This window comes from Euprymna scolopes, chromosome 18 (genome assembly GCF_053919585.1).
Source record: "Euprymna scolopes isolate OS-2025 chromosome 18, ASM5391958v1, whole genome shotgun sequence".
Taxonomy (NCBI): domain Eukaryota; kingdom Metazoa; phylum Mollusca; class Cephalopoda; order Sepiida; family Sepiolidae; genus Euprymna; species Euprymna scolopes.
Window position 1 is genome coordinate 88,638,483 of NC_136499.1, and position 18,918 is coordinate 88,657,400.

The following is an 18,918-nucleotide window of genomic DNA, read 5'->3' on the forward strand; positions in this document are numbered from 1 at the left end:
ACACCTAAAACATTCATTTTTAAACAGAAAATAAACGACATGTTTATTTTATCCAGCAATTGAGTTTTGTTTCCTTCTTTCCATTCGTTTAATTATTTTCTTTTGTAGCGAGTTAGGATATTTATATCCTGGTCCGCAACAAGTTTTATTAGAAGTCTAAGTGATGTCACCATGACTGATAGCTTTTTCTTCTTTCGTCAATAGACAACACTCGTAGCCATACAAAGTCGGAGTAAAAATTTAAAGAGTGATATCTATATTAAATTTTACTTAGTCTATCTGTCTCCACTTTTTATCAGAAAATACTGGGCCGATCTGGCCGAAATTTTGTATGGACGTTTTTTAGATAAGTTTGTGGTATCTGTTCAATGTATATTTACAGATTAATAAGAATTAATAGGGATTAGTATTTGATGTAAAAATAAGCACAAATTGAAGCATATTCAACCATCAATTTTGCATAAAGCACTCATTCTAAGTCAACAGGCTATAACTTTTGCTCGTTTTTAACAGAAAAAAAAAATCTAATTCTATAATTATTTACAATTTTTGTGTTTCTGATATGAATATATCGATTATATATAACTATTTATGTATGACATTGACCAAAGAAACATAAAAATTTTCTAGAGTTTCAGAAGAGCTATATTATCGGTTGATATGAAGGTGGACTTAATTTGGGATTTCACTTTTCACTCTTAACTGAGTGATTATCCAATTTATTCACAAAAAATTAATATCATCTCACGTAGATTGATGACAGCAATCTTCATTATTAATAATGATGAGAATGCCTATTTCTTTTATGTCTGTGCACAATCAAGCGTTGCACATCTATATATCTCCTATTTACATTAGTAACCTAAGTTGGACGCAAGCAAATATGACGTTTTTGAGACCCACTACTCTATTTTGTAAGATTGTGCTATTTTATATTTAATCGTAGATTGCAGTGTAGAGAACGGTTGTTGGTCCCCCAACAAAAGCAGAGTGGACCTGTAAATTCCTCCTTATCCGTTCGTCCGTTCGCACTTTTCTCAATAACTACGCCTCGGAATTTTTTGAAATTTTGCACAAACATTAAACATGATATAAGTAAAAAAGTAACAGAACAGATTTTCTGGGAAACGCTGGTTGCCACCCAACGGGTGCCTTTTGTGTTAAAATGACTAAACTTGATACTTTCGTGCTTATTAAAAAGAATTGATGACTTGGATTTTTATAAACCTTTCGGAAAAGTTGTAACTAACTGATTTCTTTATAATTTTGTTTGTCCATACTTTGCAGTAACTCTTGGGTGTGCCCCAGGGGCTCTTTCAGAGCTAATAAAAACACTCCATTTTTGGGACTATTTTACCATATTTGTCCAAAATTTTCTGTTTATGTCTATTTAGCAGTTTTGCATGGTGCTGAACTCAAATTTAAATATGTTAAGGCCTTACGGACTTTTGGGGTTAAATGGAGGAGGGGGTAAATGATGGACGTAGCCATTTCTTTTTTTGCATGGTGCAGAACTCTAATTTACATATGTTAAGGCCTAAAACTGCACCGTTTGTTCATTTTCATCAGGATTTGACGTCCCCTGGGGACTTTTTGGGCTAAATTGGGAAGTGGAGGGGGAGGAACGCTGAACTTAGTCATTTTTTTTAATGCCTCGTTCACTGTGGACCATGCATGCTTCACTTGTTCTCCTTAGATTTACTCACAAAGTATCAAAGAGTATCAAGAATTCCCCATCACTGGACCTATCCATTCAGTCTTGCAGAATGACGATTATCTGTTTTTTCTGTCTGTGTATATCCCTATCCTAAAAGTAATGTAAAAACTGTCTTTTATATTTTGTATAACATTACATTGCTTTATAAATATCAACTATAAATAAACGTGTTAGGTGCATTTGGTTTTAGCTTTGTCTTGTCTATTATTCATTCTGTTCATAGATATGTTTAGGATATATTTTTGATACAACGCTTTCAAATAAATAACTTTATATTCCAACATTAGCATTTTTTTGCAAAGTTATCCCCGCAGACAAAATATTTGTAATCTTTGTTTTGTATGTCGTTTTTATGATTTACTTACACTTGCGTTTGGTAACATGTTGAGGTCCATTGGTTTTATCACATGAAAATCTTTCTCGAGACGAAAGTCTGATTTTCCAAGTCTTTTAATAATGGCTTTTGCTGAATGGCTGACATAGCCTCGGTTCCCGCGGAAAGAAGATGGGACATTTGGCAACAGAAATTCAAAAGGAAACGTGTGAGTTCCTGCATCCAACAACTGATCCTCATCTGACTGAGTCATCCCATCAGGAATTGTAGAACCTGGAAAGAAGTACAAGAACAAAACAAATTTATTTATATCTTCATGGATTGCAAAACTATAAAAATAATGTACAATGACATTTCAACATTAGTTACTACAAAAGAAAATGTTTCATTGTTTTTTCCCTTTTCTTTCTATGGTAATGACTGAATTATTATTTATTAACTAACAAAACAAAAATGCACTCTTCTATCCGGAAGTAAAAAATTACATTTTTTCAACATGGGAAATAAAGAACGACTTTTATCTTCTTTCTGAAACTCGAATGGACATTGGTCTACTGATATCTTGGTATGCCTTTTACAAAGCTGACACGACATGCCATCAATTGCCTGGACACACTCAGGCAAGACTTCCGGAATGGCTCTTGACTTAAATGTAAGTACTATTTAATCTTCTAGTGCAAAGCATTTTCTATTCTATATATATATATATATATATATATATATATATATATATATATATATAATCGAGATAAGGCACTGATTAGAAATCAGATGAAAGATCCTGATAGATATTACTTGAAGTAATACTTTCAGGGCGATCCTAGGCAAAAAGGAGAAGCTCAATATTTAAGCACAGAGCAATATATAAGTTTGGGGTGTTAAATTTTAAATTCTGAAAAAAAACAACAACATATAGACACATATATTCGAATCAAGAATTTATTGTTCGACAAAAGGAATATATAGAAGGGGTTATGTTGATTTCCTTAATCCATGGATTTTCAATAAATCCTTACCAAAAATGTTTGACAAGGAATATATGTACCCCTCTCTGCTAAAAATATCCCCATTCCCTCTAATTCATCCTTCATCCACAAGCTTACATAGGCTATCAATAAATTCCTCATTAATATTAGATGGCAGGCATACCATTTTGATATGCACTCCAACAAACTGTATAAAATCAAAACACAAATCCCACACCCAGAACACTGTAGAAATGATCTCCCAATTAATTCCAACAGAGAACTAAAACAAATCGAAAGAGCAGCCGCCAATTTCTATCGTCTTAAGGCAGTCTCCCACCCAAAATTTAACCCCCACTTAGAAGAATTTGAAAAACTTATGCTAAATCTAGTTAAGAAGATTAAATTAAAAAACCGAAGCACCCGATCAACGCCACCACAAGTAAAATAAACAAATTCACACAGAAAGTTAAGAAAAACCCAAACCTGTTTGTACCCGCAGATAAAACAGAAACCACTACAAGATGGATTACCCCACCTATAAGAAGCTTATGTATAAAGAATTGAATAAATTTTATAAAACTGTTCATAAAAATGAATTAGACATGATAAATATAGATGCCATGAACATACTCAAACAAATGAACCTCCACAATTTCACAGAAATCGTTACCCTGGGAACTCCAAGATTTACATAAACAAAATTTCCAAGACAATCCCTCGTTAAGATTAATCTGCCCCTCAAGCTCTGATTTAGGACGAGTTAGCAAGAAAATCTTAGACAGAATTATACCACAGATAAAAGAGAAAATAAAATTCCCCCCCCTCTGGCAATGCTCCCAAACTGTCCTCAAATTCTTCCTTCAACTCAAAGATAAAAAAAATACTTAACTTTATAACTTTCGATATATGTAATTATTACCAATCTATATCCCCAATACTTATCAATAGAGCCCTGATTTTCGCTAAGAACAATTCCAATATAACAAATCTAGAAAGGGAACATCCTCTTGGCTAGGCGTTCTCTAATTGACTTTGATGGAAAGTACTGGACCAGAAAAGACACCCCATCTAATTTTGATATTTTAATGGGGTGGACCGACTCTCCACAAGTTACCGATTTGGTCGGTCTTTACTTGTTAAAGGAGCTCAACTTAGAATTCAAAAACCTACAGGGAGGCCTGCATAGAGATGATGCCCTCTTTATCACAAATGACAGACCCAGACAATACAATAATACCGGAAAGAAATTACACGAGTTCTTTAGAAACTATGGCCTTTCTATTGAAGTTGATCCTAATAAGAAGACATCCAACTTCTTGGACATTTACTTAAATCTAAATTCAGAAACCTACTCCCCTTACCATAAGTCCAATTTGAGCCTTTTCTATGTGCATAAGCAATCGAATCATCCCAGATCTATTATCAACTCTATAGTACCATCCGACTCAAATAGAATATCAAGCCTATCAGCTGACAAGAAAACATTTAGCCAAGTAGCAACTTTTTATAATAATGCCTTACGCAACTCAGGATATACAGATAAGATAGAATGCATAGGAAACAAACTAGAAAACAACAAAAATAAATCCATAATCACGCATAACATGACCCAAAAGAAAAACAATAACCTCATACATAATTCCAGAGCACACAAAGACTAAATCCAGTAGCAATCAAAATAAAAAGAATAACAACAAATTAAGGCGAAAAAAATCCATGTGGTTCAACCCATCATACAGCTCCAACGTAAAAACTAATATACCAAAGGAATTCTTTAAAATAATTGAACAATCCTTTCAACAACCCCATAGATACAGCACTATATTAAATAAAAACTCAATAAATAATCTCTTACTCCACTGTGCCTAACCTAACACAAATGATAATAGCATCAAACAACTCTAAAATAAGAAAAACCCAGCCCCCTCATCTGAAGATTCCATTCACACAAAACTGTAATTGCCGAAACAAACAATCTTGCCCCTTAAGAAACGACTGCTTGAACAAGGACGTTATATACTCATGTACAGTCACCGAACTCCCAACCACAACAGTAAATATAACTGATACACCCAACAATCACACTCAAAATATATTAACTATAGAACCAACAACACTAGAGAACTCCATTGACCCCCACTATGCTAACCCCATGAGACACATGGTAACACCCAAGTTACTCAGGAACCCCATCCTAAAAACGACTCGAACCTAATTATCCCTTCCCCCTCTGCAAGTCTATCCCACACTCATAGTAGAAACCCCAACAGCTCAAACGCCATTAATGCAAATCTAAAATCCCACACATATATCGGCGCAACTGCAAATCTAATTAAACTGAGAATTTCCAACCATGTAAGCTCCTTTAATAATGAAAATCCAAATAGTAATAAGGGCATCTCTCTAACAACTCTGATTAAAGACTAATTTATTTTTATTTCGGACTATTATTCTCATCTTTATTAGTTGTTGTTTTTTTTTTGATCTTTTATTGGTTTTGTTTATTCACAACATTTCGGCCAACTATTCCTCTGGCCTTCGTCAGGTGGTAACCGCGATGGATAGGAACTTCGAATCTCCTAACTGCATTCTCAGCCATCACTGCCATTCGTAGTTGTTGTCGTCTCACCACATTTTGACCAATTAACCTCTGGCACGCTTTGGGTGGGATTGAAACCGCCATCTTCAGACAATGTTCATCTGGAACTGTAGAGATTCAACGTCTCTATCAACTGCACCACGGGCCCCGAAGGGCGATCAAGGTTGGATTCTTTGATCTTATAAATCCACGTTTATTTATTATCTGATCTTCCATAGTCGGGTCCGTACCGATTGGTATATATATATATTATTCCTTAATTGGAATTCATTTTTGAGATGAGCATTATATATTAATTTATTTTTATTTCCGACTATTATTCTCATCTTTATTAGTTGTAGTTTTTTTGATCTTTTATTGGTTTTGTTTATTCACAACGTTTCGGCCAACTATTCCTCTGGCCTTCGTCAGGTGGCAACCGCAACGGATAGGAACTTCGAATCTTCTAACTGCATTCTCAGCCATCACTGCCATCCATAGTTGTTGTCGTCTCACCACATTTTGACCAATTAACCTCTGGCACGCTTTGGGTGGGATTGAAACAACTAAGGATGGCAGTGATGGCTGAGAATGCAGTTAGAAGATTCGAAGTTCCTATCCGTTGCGGTTGCCACCTGACGAAGGCCAGAGGAATAGTTGGCCGAAACGTTGTGAATAAACAAAACCAATAAAAGATCAAAAAAACAACAACTAATATAGATGAGAATAATAGTCGGAAATAAAAATAAATTAATATATAATGCTCATCTCAAAAATGAATTCCAATTAAGGAATAATATATCTGATTCAAGACCTCCAACGTAGAAATATTCTGTACTCGCTAAAATGGGATATATTGAAAAAATCAAACTCATACACCCCTAAATCCAAATTCTGCAACCTTTGCACCTCAGAAGCAGTTGCAATAAGAACATACCCTAAAGCCACAATAAACACTAAAAAAGAGCTTATTTCGTTATGCAAGCACAGGAAAAAATTCAAGTACAGTCAGCTCAAAATCACTTAAGTCACCATACCTAGACTAGTTTTGGCAATGTGCTCCTATATGTATACACATGGATTTACACATGTATGAGTGTATATGTATGCATGCATGAGTGGGTTGATATTGTATGCTTTGTATCTGTGTTAATATATACGTATGTCTATATGTGTACCTATGCATGTGCGTGCTTGAGTATGTATATGTTTGTATGTGTTTGTGTGTCTATGGCTGTACATATGTATGTGTATGTATATGCATATATGTGTGTGTATATGTAGATATATGTGTGCGTATGTATGTATGTATGTATATATATATATATATATATATATGCATGAATTTGCTTCCATTAAGTTCATTTCCTTATGTATGTGGGTGTATAAATATGTGTGAGCATGTGGGTGTGCGTTTTTGTGTTGTGTGTGTATATATATGATTATGTGCAAGAGTGTGTGTACATGTATACACGTTTTTATATGTATGTATACATGTGTATATATATATATATATATATCTATATGTTTGTATGTGTGTGTGTGTGTATGTGAACATGGACATTTAACGGAGTCACACACCTTAACAGTAATTTAGTACGCTCTAGCTGTCTCTATCTCCCAAGACCATCTGTATGCGCAGACAAAGGGGGATTACTCCCCCTCTCTAAAATAGAATTATTAGACAATCCCGATCATTTGTTGATGTATGTATATGTTTAACTGTGAGGTGCACGCACGTTATATTTATAGGTGTAAATATATCAGTGTGCGCGCCTTTATCTCTCTATGGACATAACACTTATGTAGATATGTTTATTTGCTGTATGTATACGATGGTATGTATGTGCGAGTGTGTCTTGCATGTTTGCACAAGATTATTGGGATGTTCGGCCGTGTATATGGACACATCTGTAACCCGATACATGCGCAAGTATGCTCGCCTAGCTGTATATGTAGTACACTATGTATGCAATTTTTTTTATATGTGAGCATGCGTGTATGTTCTATGAGGTGTATATATGTAATTGTGTACACATGTGCATGAATATAAGGATGCATGTGTATTTGGGTGTGTATGTCTAGAAGTCTAAGCCATTTTGAGTTTCACAACAGTTTCAGATGGTTCGCTGTTACACACAAGTCCTGGGAGGTGACTTGTTTGTAGTAGACAGTTCCACAGAACAAAATATTCTTACCGTGTCGAGACGGAAAGAACATGTGAAATCGCTCCAGAAAAGGTTTAATATTTATGAAGCAATTCTGGTTTCTGATTAGTTGGTAGCAGAACGTGAATTAATTTTATTCGTCAGTTCTTAGCAACATCGTTTATAAATAGAATCGTCCAACTGTGTGGGATCATACCCCATTACAACTCTGATGTGATGGGATGAGTCTCCTAACGGCTTTGGCTGCAGGGAGACAGGGTAGTACACGTCAAGGATTCGTCACTTGACACTCAGCCCAACAGGTGAGGGTCCGGGAACCGGCCCAGCACCTGTTGGACTGAGGTACGCCGCCTGGGTAATACCTAGGAGGTCCACCCTCCCAGGCCTTGCCACCGGGCTTTCCGGTGATGCAAGTTTATTGCTTGCTGCCTGAGGCGCCCCGACCGAGGAATGCCGACGAGGTTACTCAGGCAATTTTTAAAATTGCAGGAGTGCCCCTCCTTTAGGGGAGCCTGCGGGGTTCCCACTTTCCGGCCTTGTGCCACATATTGCCGATGTGGGCAGCAATTAAATAACTACCCCATTACAAGTCCAAAATATTGCAACATCCTTCCTATTTTTTTTATAATAGGGAAGTCCCTTATGTTTGTTCTGCTCAAAAATAAATATATATTTTTATATTCACTTAGACATAACAAAAATTAGAAATCATTTGGATCTTAGAATTTTAGCATTTAAAAAGACGCCATTTTTAATTGTGTTCAAATGTCAAAAAGGAAAATTACAAAGATTTTTTTAAAGCAAAAGTATAAGTTACGCATTAATAGGTTAAAGTGTTAATACAAATAAAATGGATACAGTTTAACGTCTTGCCCAGGACTATTTTTTTTTTTTTTTTTTTTGATATATAGAAATCTATATACTCTGAGCATTACCTCTAGGTTTTTCCGCTGATATTCATGCAAAAAAGTAAGAGCCTTCTCATAAGTGGAACTTCGCTGGTCTGTATTTTTGATATATAGAAATCTATATACATACAAGGCAGTAAAAAAAAAAATTATTCAGTCGAATTCCCCAACAACTTTTGAGAAAAAACGTCATAGCTTTATCCTTGTTGCGGGTTTCGTAAATACATCAGCGATATTTTGTTCTGATGATATGTAATTCAAAATAATGGATTCCTTTTTTATCTCGTTTTTTATGAAATAGTATTTTATATCTATATGCTTAGAGCTTTGGTTGATTATCGTGTTCTCTGCTAAGATTATACTGGCTTGATTATCACAATTAATTACTGCAGGGCTTGCAATTAATTCTGGCTCTAAAATAGTCTTTAGGATATTTTTAAGGTAGAGTGCTTCCTGGGTCGTGTGTGTGATCGTGATAAATTCTGCTTCACACGTAGAGAGAGATATAATCTGTTGCTTTTTAGATTTCCATGAAATAATAGGCCCATTTTCTGAGAGTCTGAAACAATATCCAGATACACTCTTGCGATCTTCGTCGTTTGCCCAGTCTGAATCCGAAAAATCTTCTAATTTTAGGGGATTTCTTGATTTTCTAAATACTAACTTCTGTTCTTTAGTTCCTTTTAAATAACGTAGGACTTGTTTAGCTCTGTTTAAATCCTTCATTGTCGGTCGTGATAATTTTTGTGACAGTTTTGTTACTGTATAGCATATGTCGGGCCTGGTTGCAGTCATTAAATATATAAGACTACCTATAATTTTGCGATATTGTGTGTCATTTATTATTTCAGATGCTGTGTGTATATTTTTATTAATATCATTTTCGACCGGTGTAGAGCGTTTCTTGCACTCTCCCATTCTAAATTTTAATAGTATTTTGTCGATGTATCTCGATTGAGTCATCATAACAAGTCCTTTGCTTTGAGTAAATTCTATCCCCAGAAACCAAGATATTTTGCCAAGATCGGTCATTTTGAATCTTTTACTTAATTTGTTCTTAAAATCAGTTAACATTATGTCACAATTTGATGCGATTAAAATATCATCGACCCACAAAACCAAAATCAGTAGTTTATCGTCTTTGTGTTGGGTATATAAACAGGGGTCTTCAGCGCATTGTCTAAATTGTTGTTTAATAATATAATCATGAAATACTGTGTTCCAACACTGAGCACTCTGCTTTAGACCATATAATGACTTGTTAAGTCACCACACGCTATTTTTATTTTTCATTATAAATCCCTCTGGAGGGGTAATATAAATTTCACAGTCTATTGGGGCATTCAAATAAGCATTTTTTACGTCCATTTGATGGATGTTTAGGTCATATTGTGATGGGACTTGCAGTAAAATTCTGATTGTCGTTAGGTTTGTGGTCGGTGAAAATGTAGAAAAGTATTCTTTACCGTAAATCTGAGAGTACCCCTTAGCAACAAATCTTGCTTTGTACTGTTCTACGCCTGATGCTGTAGTCTTTTTTTGTAAAGACCCATCTGGTAGAAATAACATGTTTATCTCTTGGGAGAGGCACTACCGTATAGGTATCATTTTCGGTTAAGGCATCTATTTCTTTTTTCATGGCAATTTTCCATTCAGCACAATGTCCTGAATTAATTGCTTCGTTGAAGCTTTTTGGCACATTTTCCATTGAATAGCAATAGTCGATTTGATAATCTTTTATATTGTCGACCACAAAAAATTGGGTCGTCTTCTATTTCTTTTGGGATATCTTTCGACTTTATCATCATCATCATCATCATCATCATCATCATCATCATCATCATCATGGACACTCTCGTCTCAGTCATTTTTATTGTTTTCGTTTGTTCTAATTATTTGAGGTAATATAATTTCATCCTCTTCATATGACGGGTTTTTGTCTATAAAATTAAACGTGTCTGTGATTTTACACACCGGATTCTTTTTATTTTATTTTTTTCGGGAAAAAATATTAAATTGGCTGGACTGTTTTTATCGTATCCAAGAAATATACCTCTGTCGGCTTTAATATTCAATTTACTCTTTTTCTCTATATAGTTGAACCAAATATATGCATTCTGCTTAAATTTGTTTTTTTACCGCAGAAAGATTCATATGGAGTTTTAGATAGTGTTTTGTTAAAGCACCTGTTGCGTATATAGGCTGCCGCCATAAGTGCATACGTCCAGAGTTTTTTAGGGAGTTTTGATTCAATGAGTAGGCATCTTGCCATTTCAAAAAGTGTCCGCCACGCACGTTCAGCAGTCCCGTTTTGGTGTGGCGATCTAGGAGCTGATGTTTCATGCCTGATATGATGGTTAATTAGTAAAAGTTCAAAGTCTTTGTTGGTGAATTCCGTACCATTGTCAGAGCGAATACACTTGATTTCACCATAGGGGGCCATGTCGGCTAAATATTTTTTAGTTGCTAGCAGGGTATCAGATTTGTTCTTTAAAAAGTAAACCATTATTAAACCTGAATGGTCATCTACGAAATTCAACACATATCTATAATGTTCTCTGGCCATCAGTTCTATGGGACCGTTCAAGTCACAATGCACCATTGATAGGATTTTTGTGGCCTTTTTGTCTGGTATCTTGTTTTGATAGTTTGTCATTTTCCCTTGCGTACAGACGTCACAGTTGAAGGGTTTTGATGCTTGTATTTGCATTCCATCAACTACAGTCGGCAACTTTTTGATAGGAATATTGCAGTGTTCAAGAATTTTATGCCATGTCTGTAGATCATGGTAGGCGGTTTTTGATGGGACTACGCTATTTAAATAATATAGTCTTCCATTTTCTTTAATGTCGAATACAGTTCCATTCGGGTATACCAGTTTTGATTTATTGGGGCTAAAGTTTATATTTGCACCTTGTTCTGTGGCAGCTTGTACAGAAAATATATTTTGTTTAAATTTTGGGATTAGAAGAGCGTTTTCTAGAATACAGAAACACAGTTCCCCTTTATTGTTCTTTAGCGAGATTTTTCGCATTGCCTCTTTTCAAAACGATATCATTGACTCGACTTCCGTCAGCTAGTTCTACAAAATGATTTTGTGGCTTAAAGTTGGGATCAAAATTGATAAAATCAGATTCCTTTGTAATCACATGTGCCGTGGCCCCACAATCGACAAGAAAATTATTATTGCTTGTTGAAGCATCAAATGTACACGAAAATAAAAATGTATGTTCGCTAACAGAGCTCTCTACATTTTTAATGTAGTCGCCATTTTGAGTCCTGTATCTACATTGGAAACTTTTGTGATTAGGTCGTCCACAACTATATAGCAAATAATTTTTGTACTTTTCTTAGGAAAAAACCTGCTTTTGGCAAAGTTGCGTTTTTTATTCCTGGCATGGGTATAATTCGATTTTGGTGTTTTTATGTGTGTATTTTTAAATTTCATATTTGTGGATTCGTTTTTTTCTGTGATCATTTTTTCAGTTTCTTCGTAACTTCTGAGTGCTACCTTGAATTGGCTAAAAGTCATGGGTTTTTCTTTCTGGCTTATCACGGTGGTAAATGGCTTGAAATCACTCGGCAATCCCTTAAGGACCATGGAAATTAACAGACTGTCACTTATAACTTCACCAGACATTTTTAAAGAATTTGCAGTTGTCTCGGCTCTTATAATATAATCAGTAATAGTTTCGGCTTCCATTCGTTTTAGAGAGGTCAGTTCAATGTATAAAGAAATAATTTTGGGTTTTCCTTTCGATAAATAATGCTCTCTTAATATGTTTAATGCTTTGCAGCCGTCGTCCAGGGCTTCTCTCATTACCAGTGATAGACTTTGGTCATCTAAACACTGTATTAATTCCGCAAAGACAGTTGCGTTTTTTTCAATGAATTCGGGGTCGTTTCTGTTTTCAGGTTGTGTTTGTAGTACTTTGTGTAGCTTTTGGATTCGTAGATATCCTAGAAATTTAACGTGCCACAATTCGAATTTTGATTCAGATCCATCGAAATAAAGATGCACGCTGGCCCATAACCTCTAGAAGTGTAACCCATTTTGAGTTTCACAACAGTTTCAGATGGTTCGCTGTTACACACAAGTCCTGGGAGGTGACTTGTTTGTAGTAGACAGTTCCACAGAACAAAATATTCTTACCGTGTCGAGACAAAAAGAACATGTGAAATTGCTCCAGAAAAGGTTTAATATTTATGAAGCAATTCTGGTTTCTGATTGGTTGGTAGCAGAACGTGAATTAATTTGATTCGTCAGTTCTTAGCAGAATCGTTTATAAATAGAATCGTCCGACTGTGTGGGATCATACCCCATTACAACTCCAAAATATTGCAACAGTATGTGTGTATGTATGCTATGGATCAGTGTGTGTGCGTAAGTGTATGCTATATATAGGTATGTATATATATATGCACATGTATGTGTGTATGTGTATATATGCGTATGTATGTGTGTCTGTGAGTGTATATGTGCTTATATATGCGCTTATGTTTAGGTCTGACAGATGGATATACAGTTTATTATCATATAAATAGTTAAATTCAACCACGTTTGGACAATCTCACGCCCAGCACCGAAGTTGCATCAAGTTCCCCCTATTATAAAAATAGCTAATTAACCACAGTTTATAAAACATTCACTCAAACATCGACTCCAACCCAATGAACAGCAAAGCCAACTCATCCATAGATCGCCTCCAAACAGAAATATATATATTTTAAATAAATCTAATTAAACCAGATCACACTACGACGACAAGCGTAATGAATAAACTGCATCTCAGTTAATCAAGCTACTTTTAAATATACCCTCAAAATTAAAAGCACCCAACCTTAAACTCACTTAAATAATTAATCCTCCAAGCATTCCAAAAATTCAGACCATGACTCGTCCCCTTCTCCACCTCACCAACTCACCCATCCGCTCAGCAAAAACAGCACGCCCACCCCATCTCATACACAATCCCATTTAAAATCACTAGAATATCCATTTCCCATTTGAACTTTAAATTAAGAGGTCAACACTGAAAATACACCCCCCCCCGAAGAAATTCCATTAAGCACCTGCTTGCTCGCCCAATTTTAACCTTCCCCCATCTCTCTTTACCTTCTCTTCTTCACCCCACCCTCCGCTTTCCCTCATCTAAAAGGCTTCCAACACGTTACCAAGATTATCACCAGAAGCTAGTCGTCCAACCCATCGCATCGTTCTGAATATCATCTCCCAGATTATTCTGCTACCCATACCATTGATTTCGATTTCCATTGCATACATAATTCAATGCTCAAATTCTATTACTCACGGGGATATATACAATGGAATGCTATATCCATTCAACATCTGATACACTGTGTCAACACTCAAAAAGATTTTGGATTTCATCTACCAAAACACTCTCAACGCACCAATGAATACGCCTGCCCTGTATACCTTTCGGAAAATCAATAAGGAGCAACCAAGCTTTTTGTTATATGGGACTACTGCCTTCTCCCCTGGACTAATATTCTGCCTACCTGGATTTATAACCCCAGAGGAAATTGTACTCCTTCTGATAATGGACTACCCAGGTTGTATCAAATTCACTTTTCCTACAGTTAATTCTATATAATTATCATTCACCACTTAAAAAAACTATTTTCAATATTTGTGCTGAAAAGCAAAATAAGTGTCTATTCACAGCTGAACATTTTGCTAACCGCATTTCATTTCCTCTGATGATATGAGCCTTTATTGAAAATCCATGGATTAAGGAAATCAACATAACCCCTTCTATATATTCCTTTTGTCAAACAATAAATTCTTGATTCGAATATATGTGTCTATACGTTGTTTTTTCAGAATTTAAATATAACCACTAAACTTATATATATATGTGTGTGTGTGTGTGTGTGTGTGTGTGTGTGTGTGTGTGTGTGTGTGTGTGTGTGCATGAATCCAACTATTTCATATGTATTACCCTTTTCACTTCTGACAAGAAATGTGTTTGATTCTCTTTTGACTATTCCAATTTGATTTCTGATGATGTATCAAAAGAATAAATGTGGGAAAAAGCTAGAAATTCCTTGTGTGACATGTTGCACAGGAGTTGGTTTGAGAAATGTGATGAATGCCCACTTAATATGTTCATTACGTATAGAGGTTATCTTTCTATATTCCCAGGGTCTTCAAATTGAGGTCGACTTAGCTAGCAAGATACTAAAGAATGTTTCTGATTTTAAATATCTTGGAGATATCCTAGATAGTTTGGGAGGCTGTGAATGATTGGCTTTCGATGGCAGAAGTGTTGTATCAGTCGCACATAAGAAAATCAGAGGACAGTTGTATATTGCATGATCTGATAAATTAATGCATTCGAAATAATGGATCTGACTTCTATAATCCATGTTAAACTAACTGGCAGATCTATGATTTCAAGAAAAATATCATCTATAATAGATTTGGTAGCAATGGAGGTGAAGGAAGTTATCTGAAGCGGAAGATTCAATTGGTTCAACTATGTGGAAAAGATGTGTTAAAAAAATTCTAAGAAATTAGCTTTACTGGCGATAGGTTGTCTGTGAAAAGTGGTTAGACTTTGAAGAAATTAGAAAACGTTGGTGGCTGAAGACATAGGAGAGTAATAAAGTGGTAGAACATTTTGGAGATTAAAAATGAAGAAGTCTAACAATGGAAAAACTATTTAAAATGAGAAGAAGAAGAAGAAGAAGAAGAAGAAGAAGTAGTAGAGTATTGATAAAACAAAAAAGTGGTACTCATGCAGAGAGTGATCCGTGCTGAAATAATAACGTTATTATTTTAAGCCATTCTTAACATGGGGAGGGGAAGACGTTTTGTACCTATTCTGTACTTTTACCTTACAATTGAATAAAAAAAACATGTCATAAAACTTTAAACTTGGAAATACAATTTAAAAAATAATAATGGTCAGATAAGATAAAGATTCCTAAATTTCTTATTGATATTCTCTCAAATAAACAAACAAGAAAATTGAGATGAAAATTATTTTTTAGATGAGAAAAAAAGAGAAAAAGAGTTGATATATTTGAGAGAAGGAGATAGAGAATGATAAGAAAGGAGACTTACCAGATTCATAGAGTTTCATGTTAAAGTAATAATACGTTTCTGTGGCATCTTCAGTACCAAAATTGGATCCACAGTCAGATGCACTGCTGTCACTTTCTTTGAAATAAGCTCTTCCCCAAAACTGGATCCAAACTCCTGCAAAGATAAAAAAGCATAATTGATTTCATACAATAAAGTTTTTCGTTTGATTTGTCAAGTTTTATTTTTTTGTCATAAATGTACCTTTTTGTGGCTTATTCAAAGCCAGTTTTTTTGTTTTGATATTTTAATTTAATCTCCTCTCAACTACCTGATGTATGCCCTGTCCACCGATTTGAGGTGGGCTGGTTTCATTATTCCAGAGCAAATGGGGGAGGCAGAACAACTTATACACGATCAGGATCAGGATAAAGACTGAAGTCGCACTCGTAAGTGTCATTGTGGTAAGCCAGTCGACATTTACAGATTCCACATCCTTTTATGTACCAAGAGTGCCCGTAGATTCTCTGGATACAGTGCTCATAATGATATCAACAGGCTTTAGATATTACTGCCTTACCATTGATCCTCAAACAAGTATATACTCATCAGATCACTGAAGTTAAGTAACGTCGAGTCTGGTTAGTACCAGATGGGTGACCGTTTGGGAATTCTAGGTGCTGCATTTGTTTCCAGTCGTCCTGTACATACATTTCACTTGCCACTGATATTTAACAATATCGACCCAGAAGAGGTGTGGTTGGAGATTGTGCACCTCCTGCCACAGAAATTCCACGTGCAGGCACCTCTATGGTGGTTATCCACAGTCTGTCAAAGACTGAAGGAGTCCATCTTATCTTACTCAAACAAGTTTGGGTTTGACAGAACGAATGGACAACAACTTGATGGCCTGACGGTGTTTTCCTTTTCAAGTATCAATTCATCGACTCGGCAACAAACTCTGGATGTGAAGCAGCGTCAGCAGAGAACTGCAGGCAATCAAATTATGCCAATCTTCTCAACAGATATATGTTCTTATTGATCACCTTGGAGACAAGTAGAGTGCTAAGCCCTGTGTCTTCCTCAACAGTTTTAGTCTGTTAATGACTTGCCATCGTGAACTGACTTGGCTTTTTAAGCATCTCTTCATTGCCACTATTCATGGAAATGCCTTGAGAAAACTTTGTGATACGTGCACATTGGTTTTGAAAGAAGACATTTTATTAATTAATTATCATCTGTTGTTATTTATTTAATTAATAATTATTTTTTTATCTTATTTTCATATAAGTGAGAAAAATAAACAAAACAACTTTAACATAGAATATACATATATATATATATATATATATATATATATATATATATATATATATATATATATATATATATAATATGTAATAAATTCCACAGCCAAACAACGTCGCAGCCCACAAGAGCAATGACAGTCAAAGAACCGGAAGTCCAAGACTCGAGTTTCGCCCTCATTTGGGCTCATCAGTTATTGTTGTTGGTTATTTGAAATTCTTGTGTGCAGGGCGTTTGCTCAGTTGGTAGAGTGCTTGCCTTGCATGCAAGAGGCTCGGGTTTCGAATCCTGAGTTTGGATGTCTAACTGATGAGCCCAAATGAGGGCGAAACTCGAGTCTTGTGGGCTGCGACGTTGTTTGACTGTGGAATTTATTATATACAATATCTCACATTCTGAAAATCATATATATATATATATATATATATATATATATATATATGCGGGAGTCCAGAGTTTTGGGGAGAACGTCACTACCCCTTAGTCGTTGCTGCAGTGCTAGGTCACCCTTGGGCAAGGTGTAGTACCCACTAGCCCCCCCCCTCGCCCCCTATTTAGGGTTACAAAAATCAAAGCCTGGTCAACGATGCTCTTGGCGGATGAGGAAGGAATCCCAATGGCTTGTGCAGTGGATGAACCAGCATTGCAGTGCCGACGCGGCCAACAAGGGTGATGTACAACTCGACTCGGGTCTGCCTCAGCCTCGGATGTGCCTGATTGCATGTGTGCAGACTGTCCTGGCCCATCCTTGCCTCTGTACTTTTGCTTTCAGCGGAGAGGGTGCTAGCAGTACTGGGCAAGCTGCTTATTCCTACTTTGCCTAGGCTGGGAGAGAGGTAAAAGTCCTGTGGCGATGGAGTGAGAGTGTACCAGCAGGTTTAATAGACTGCAAGCCGCAGCGTGATCTCTGCACTCAGGCGATTGGAGTATGATGGTCGTGTTCTTGCTGAAGCCGTCATTGTCAAAATCGAGAGAGGAAGTAAAAAGAGTGCGACTACAGGCGCCACTACCCAGATTTCCTGCCATCAGGTGTCACATCTGCGGCCGGGGTTTCAGTGCTCCGATCAGACTCACATCGCACCTTCGACATGGACACTAACTGACCTCTGCATCATCGTCCAAATTGATGGACAGCCCGATATATATATATATATATATATATATATATATATATATATATATATATATATATATATATATATACAGTGATGATCATATTTATTGGCACGGTAAAATAAAAGTTAAATTTTGTCTAATAAATTCTAAAAAAGGGATTAAATTAAAGAAAATAACAAAGTATATTATGTATTTTTAACTGGCCTTTCCGATGCAGCAATCGGATTTTAGAAAAAATAAATAACAAAGGAACAACAAACATAATTGCAAAAAACCCTTGTTCAAAATTATTGGCACGATTTATTTAATAATTAATTGTATAGCCTTTGGCCTTGATTACCTTCCTCAGTCGCTTTTCATAGTTTACAACCAAGTTGTTGCACTCTTCAGTAGTAATTTTAGCCCACTCTTCCTGACAATAATCCTCCAATTGAATAAGATTCTTAGGCTTCCTTTGCATTACCCTCAATTTTAATGTTCTCCATAAATTTTCAATTGGATTAAGGTCTGGGCTTTGTGATGGCCACTCCAAAACATTAATATGATTGTCCTCAAGCCATTTCTTAGTCAGTTTAGCCGAATGCTTTGGGTCATTATCTTGCATGAACCACCAACGACGACCAAGTGAGAGCTCTTTAGCAGAGTCTTTCAGGTTTTCATCCAATATTTTAACATAATCTTCCTTTTTTATGCTACCTGTGACCTTAACAAGTCGCCCTGGTCCAGAGGCAGCAAAGGATCCCCAAAATATCAAACTGCCTCCACCGTGC

The 18,918-nt window shown here is 35.9% G+C and overlaps 1 protein-coding gene across 1 annotated transcript in view; it reads right to left on the reverse strand.

Moving 5' to 3' along the window:
- The window catches only part of LOC145297687 (arrestin domain-containing protein 3-like), an 88,199-nt gene that overhangs the window by 23,674 nt on the left and 45,607 nt on the right, over positions 1–18,918 (reverse strand). Inside the window, exons 2-3 of the mRNA XM_080143884.1 lie at positions 15,767–15,901; positions 2,083–2,324 (exon numbers count right to left, since the gene is read on the reverse strand). Of these exons, the coding sequence (XP_080000010.1) occupies positions 2,083–2,324; positions 15,767–15,901 (377 nt within the window). The remainder of the gene's footprint in view (positions 1–2,082; positions 2,325–15,766; positions 15,902–18,918) is intronic.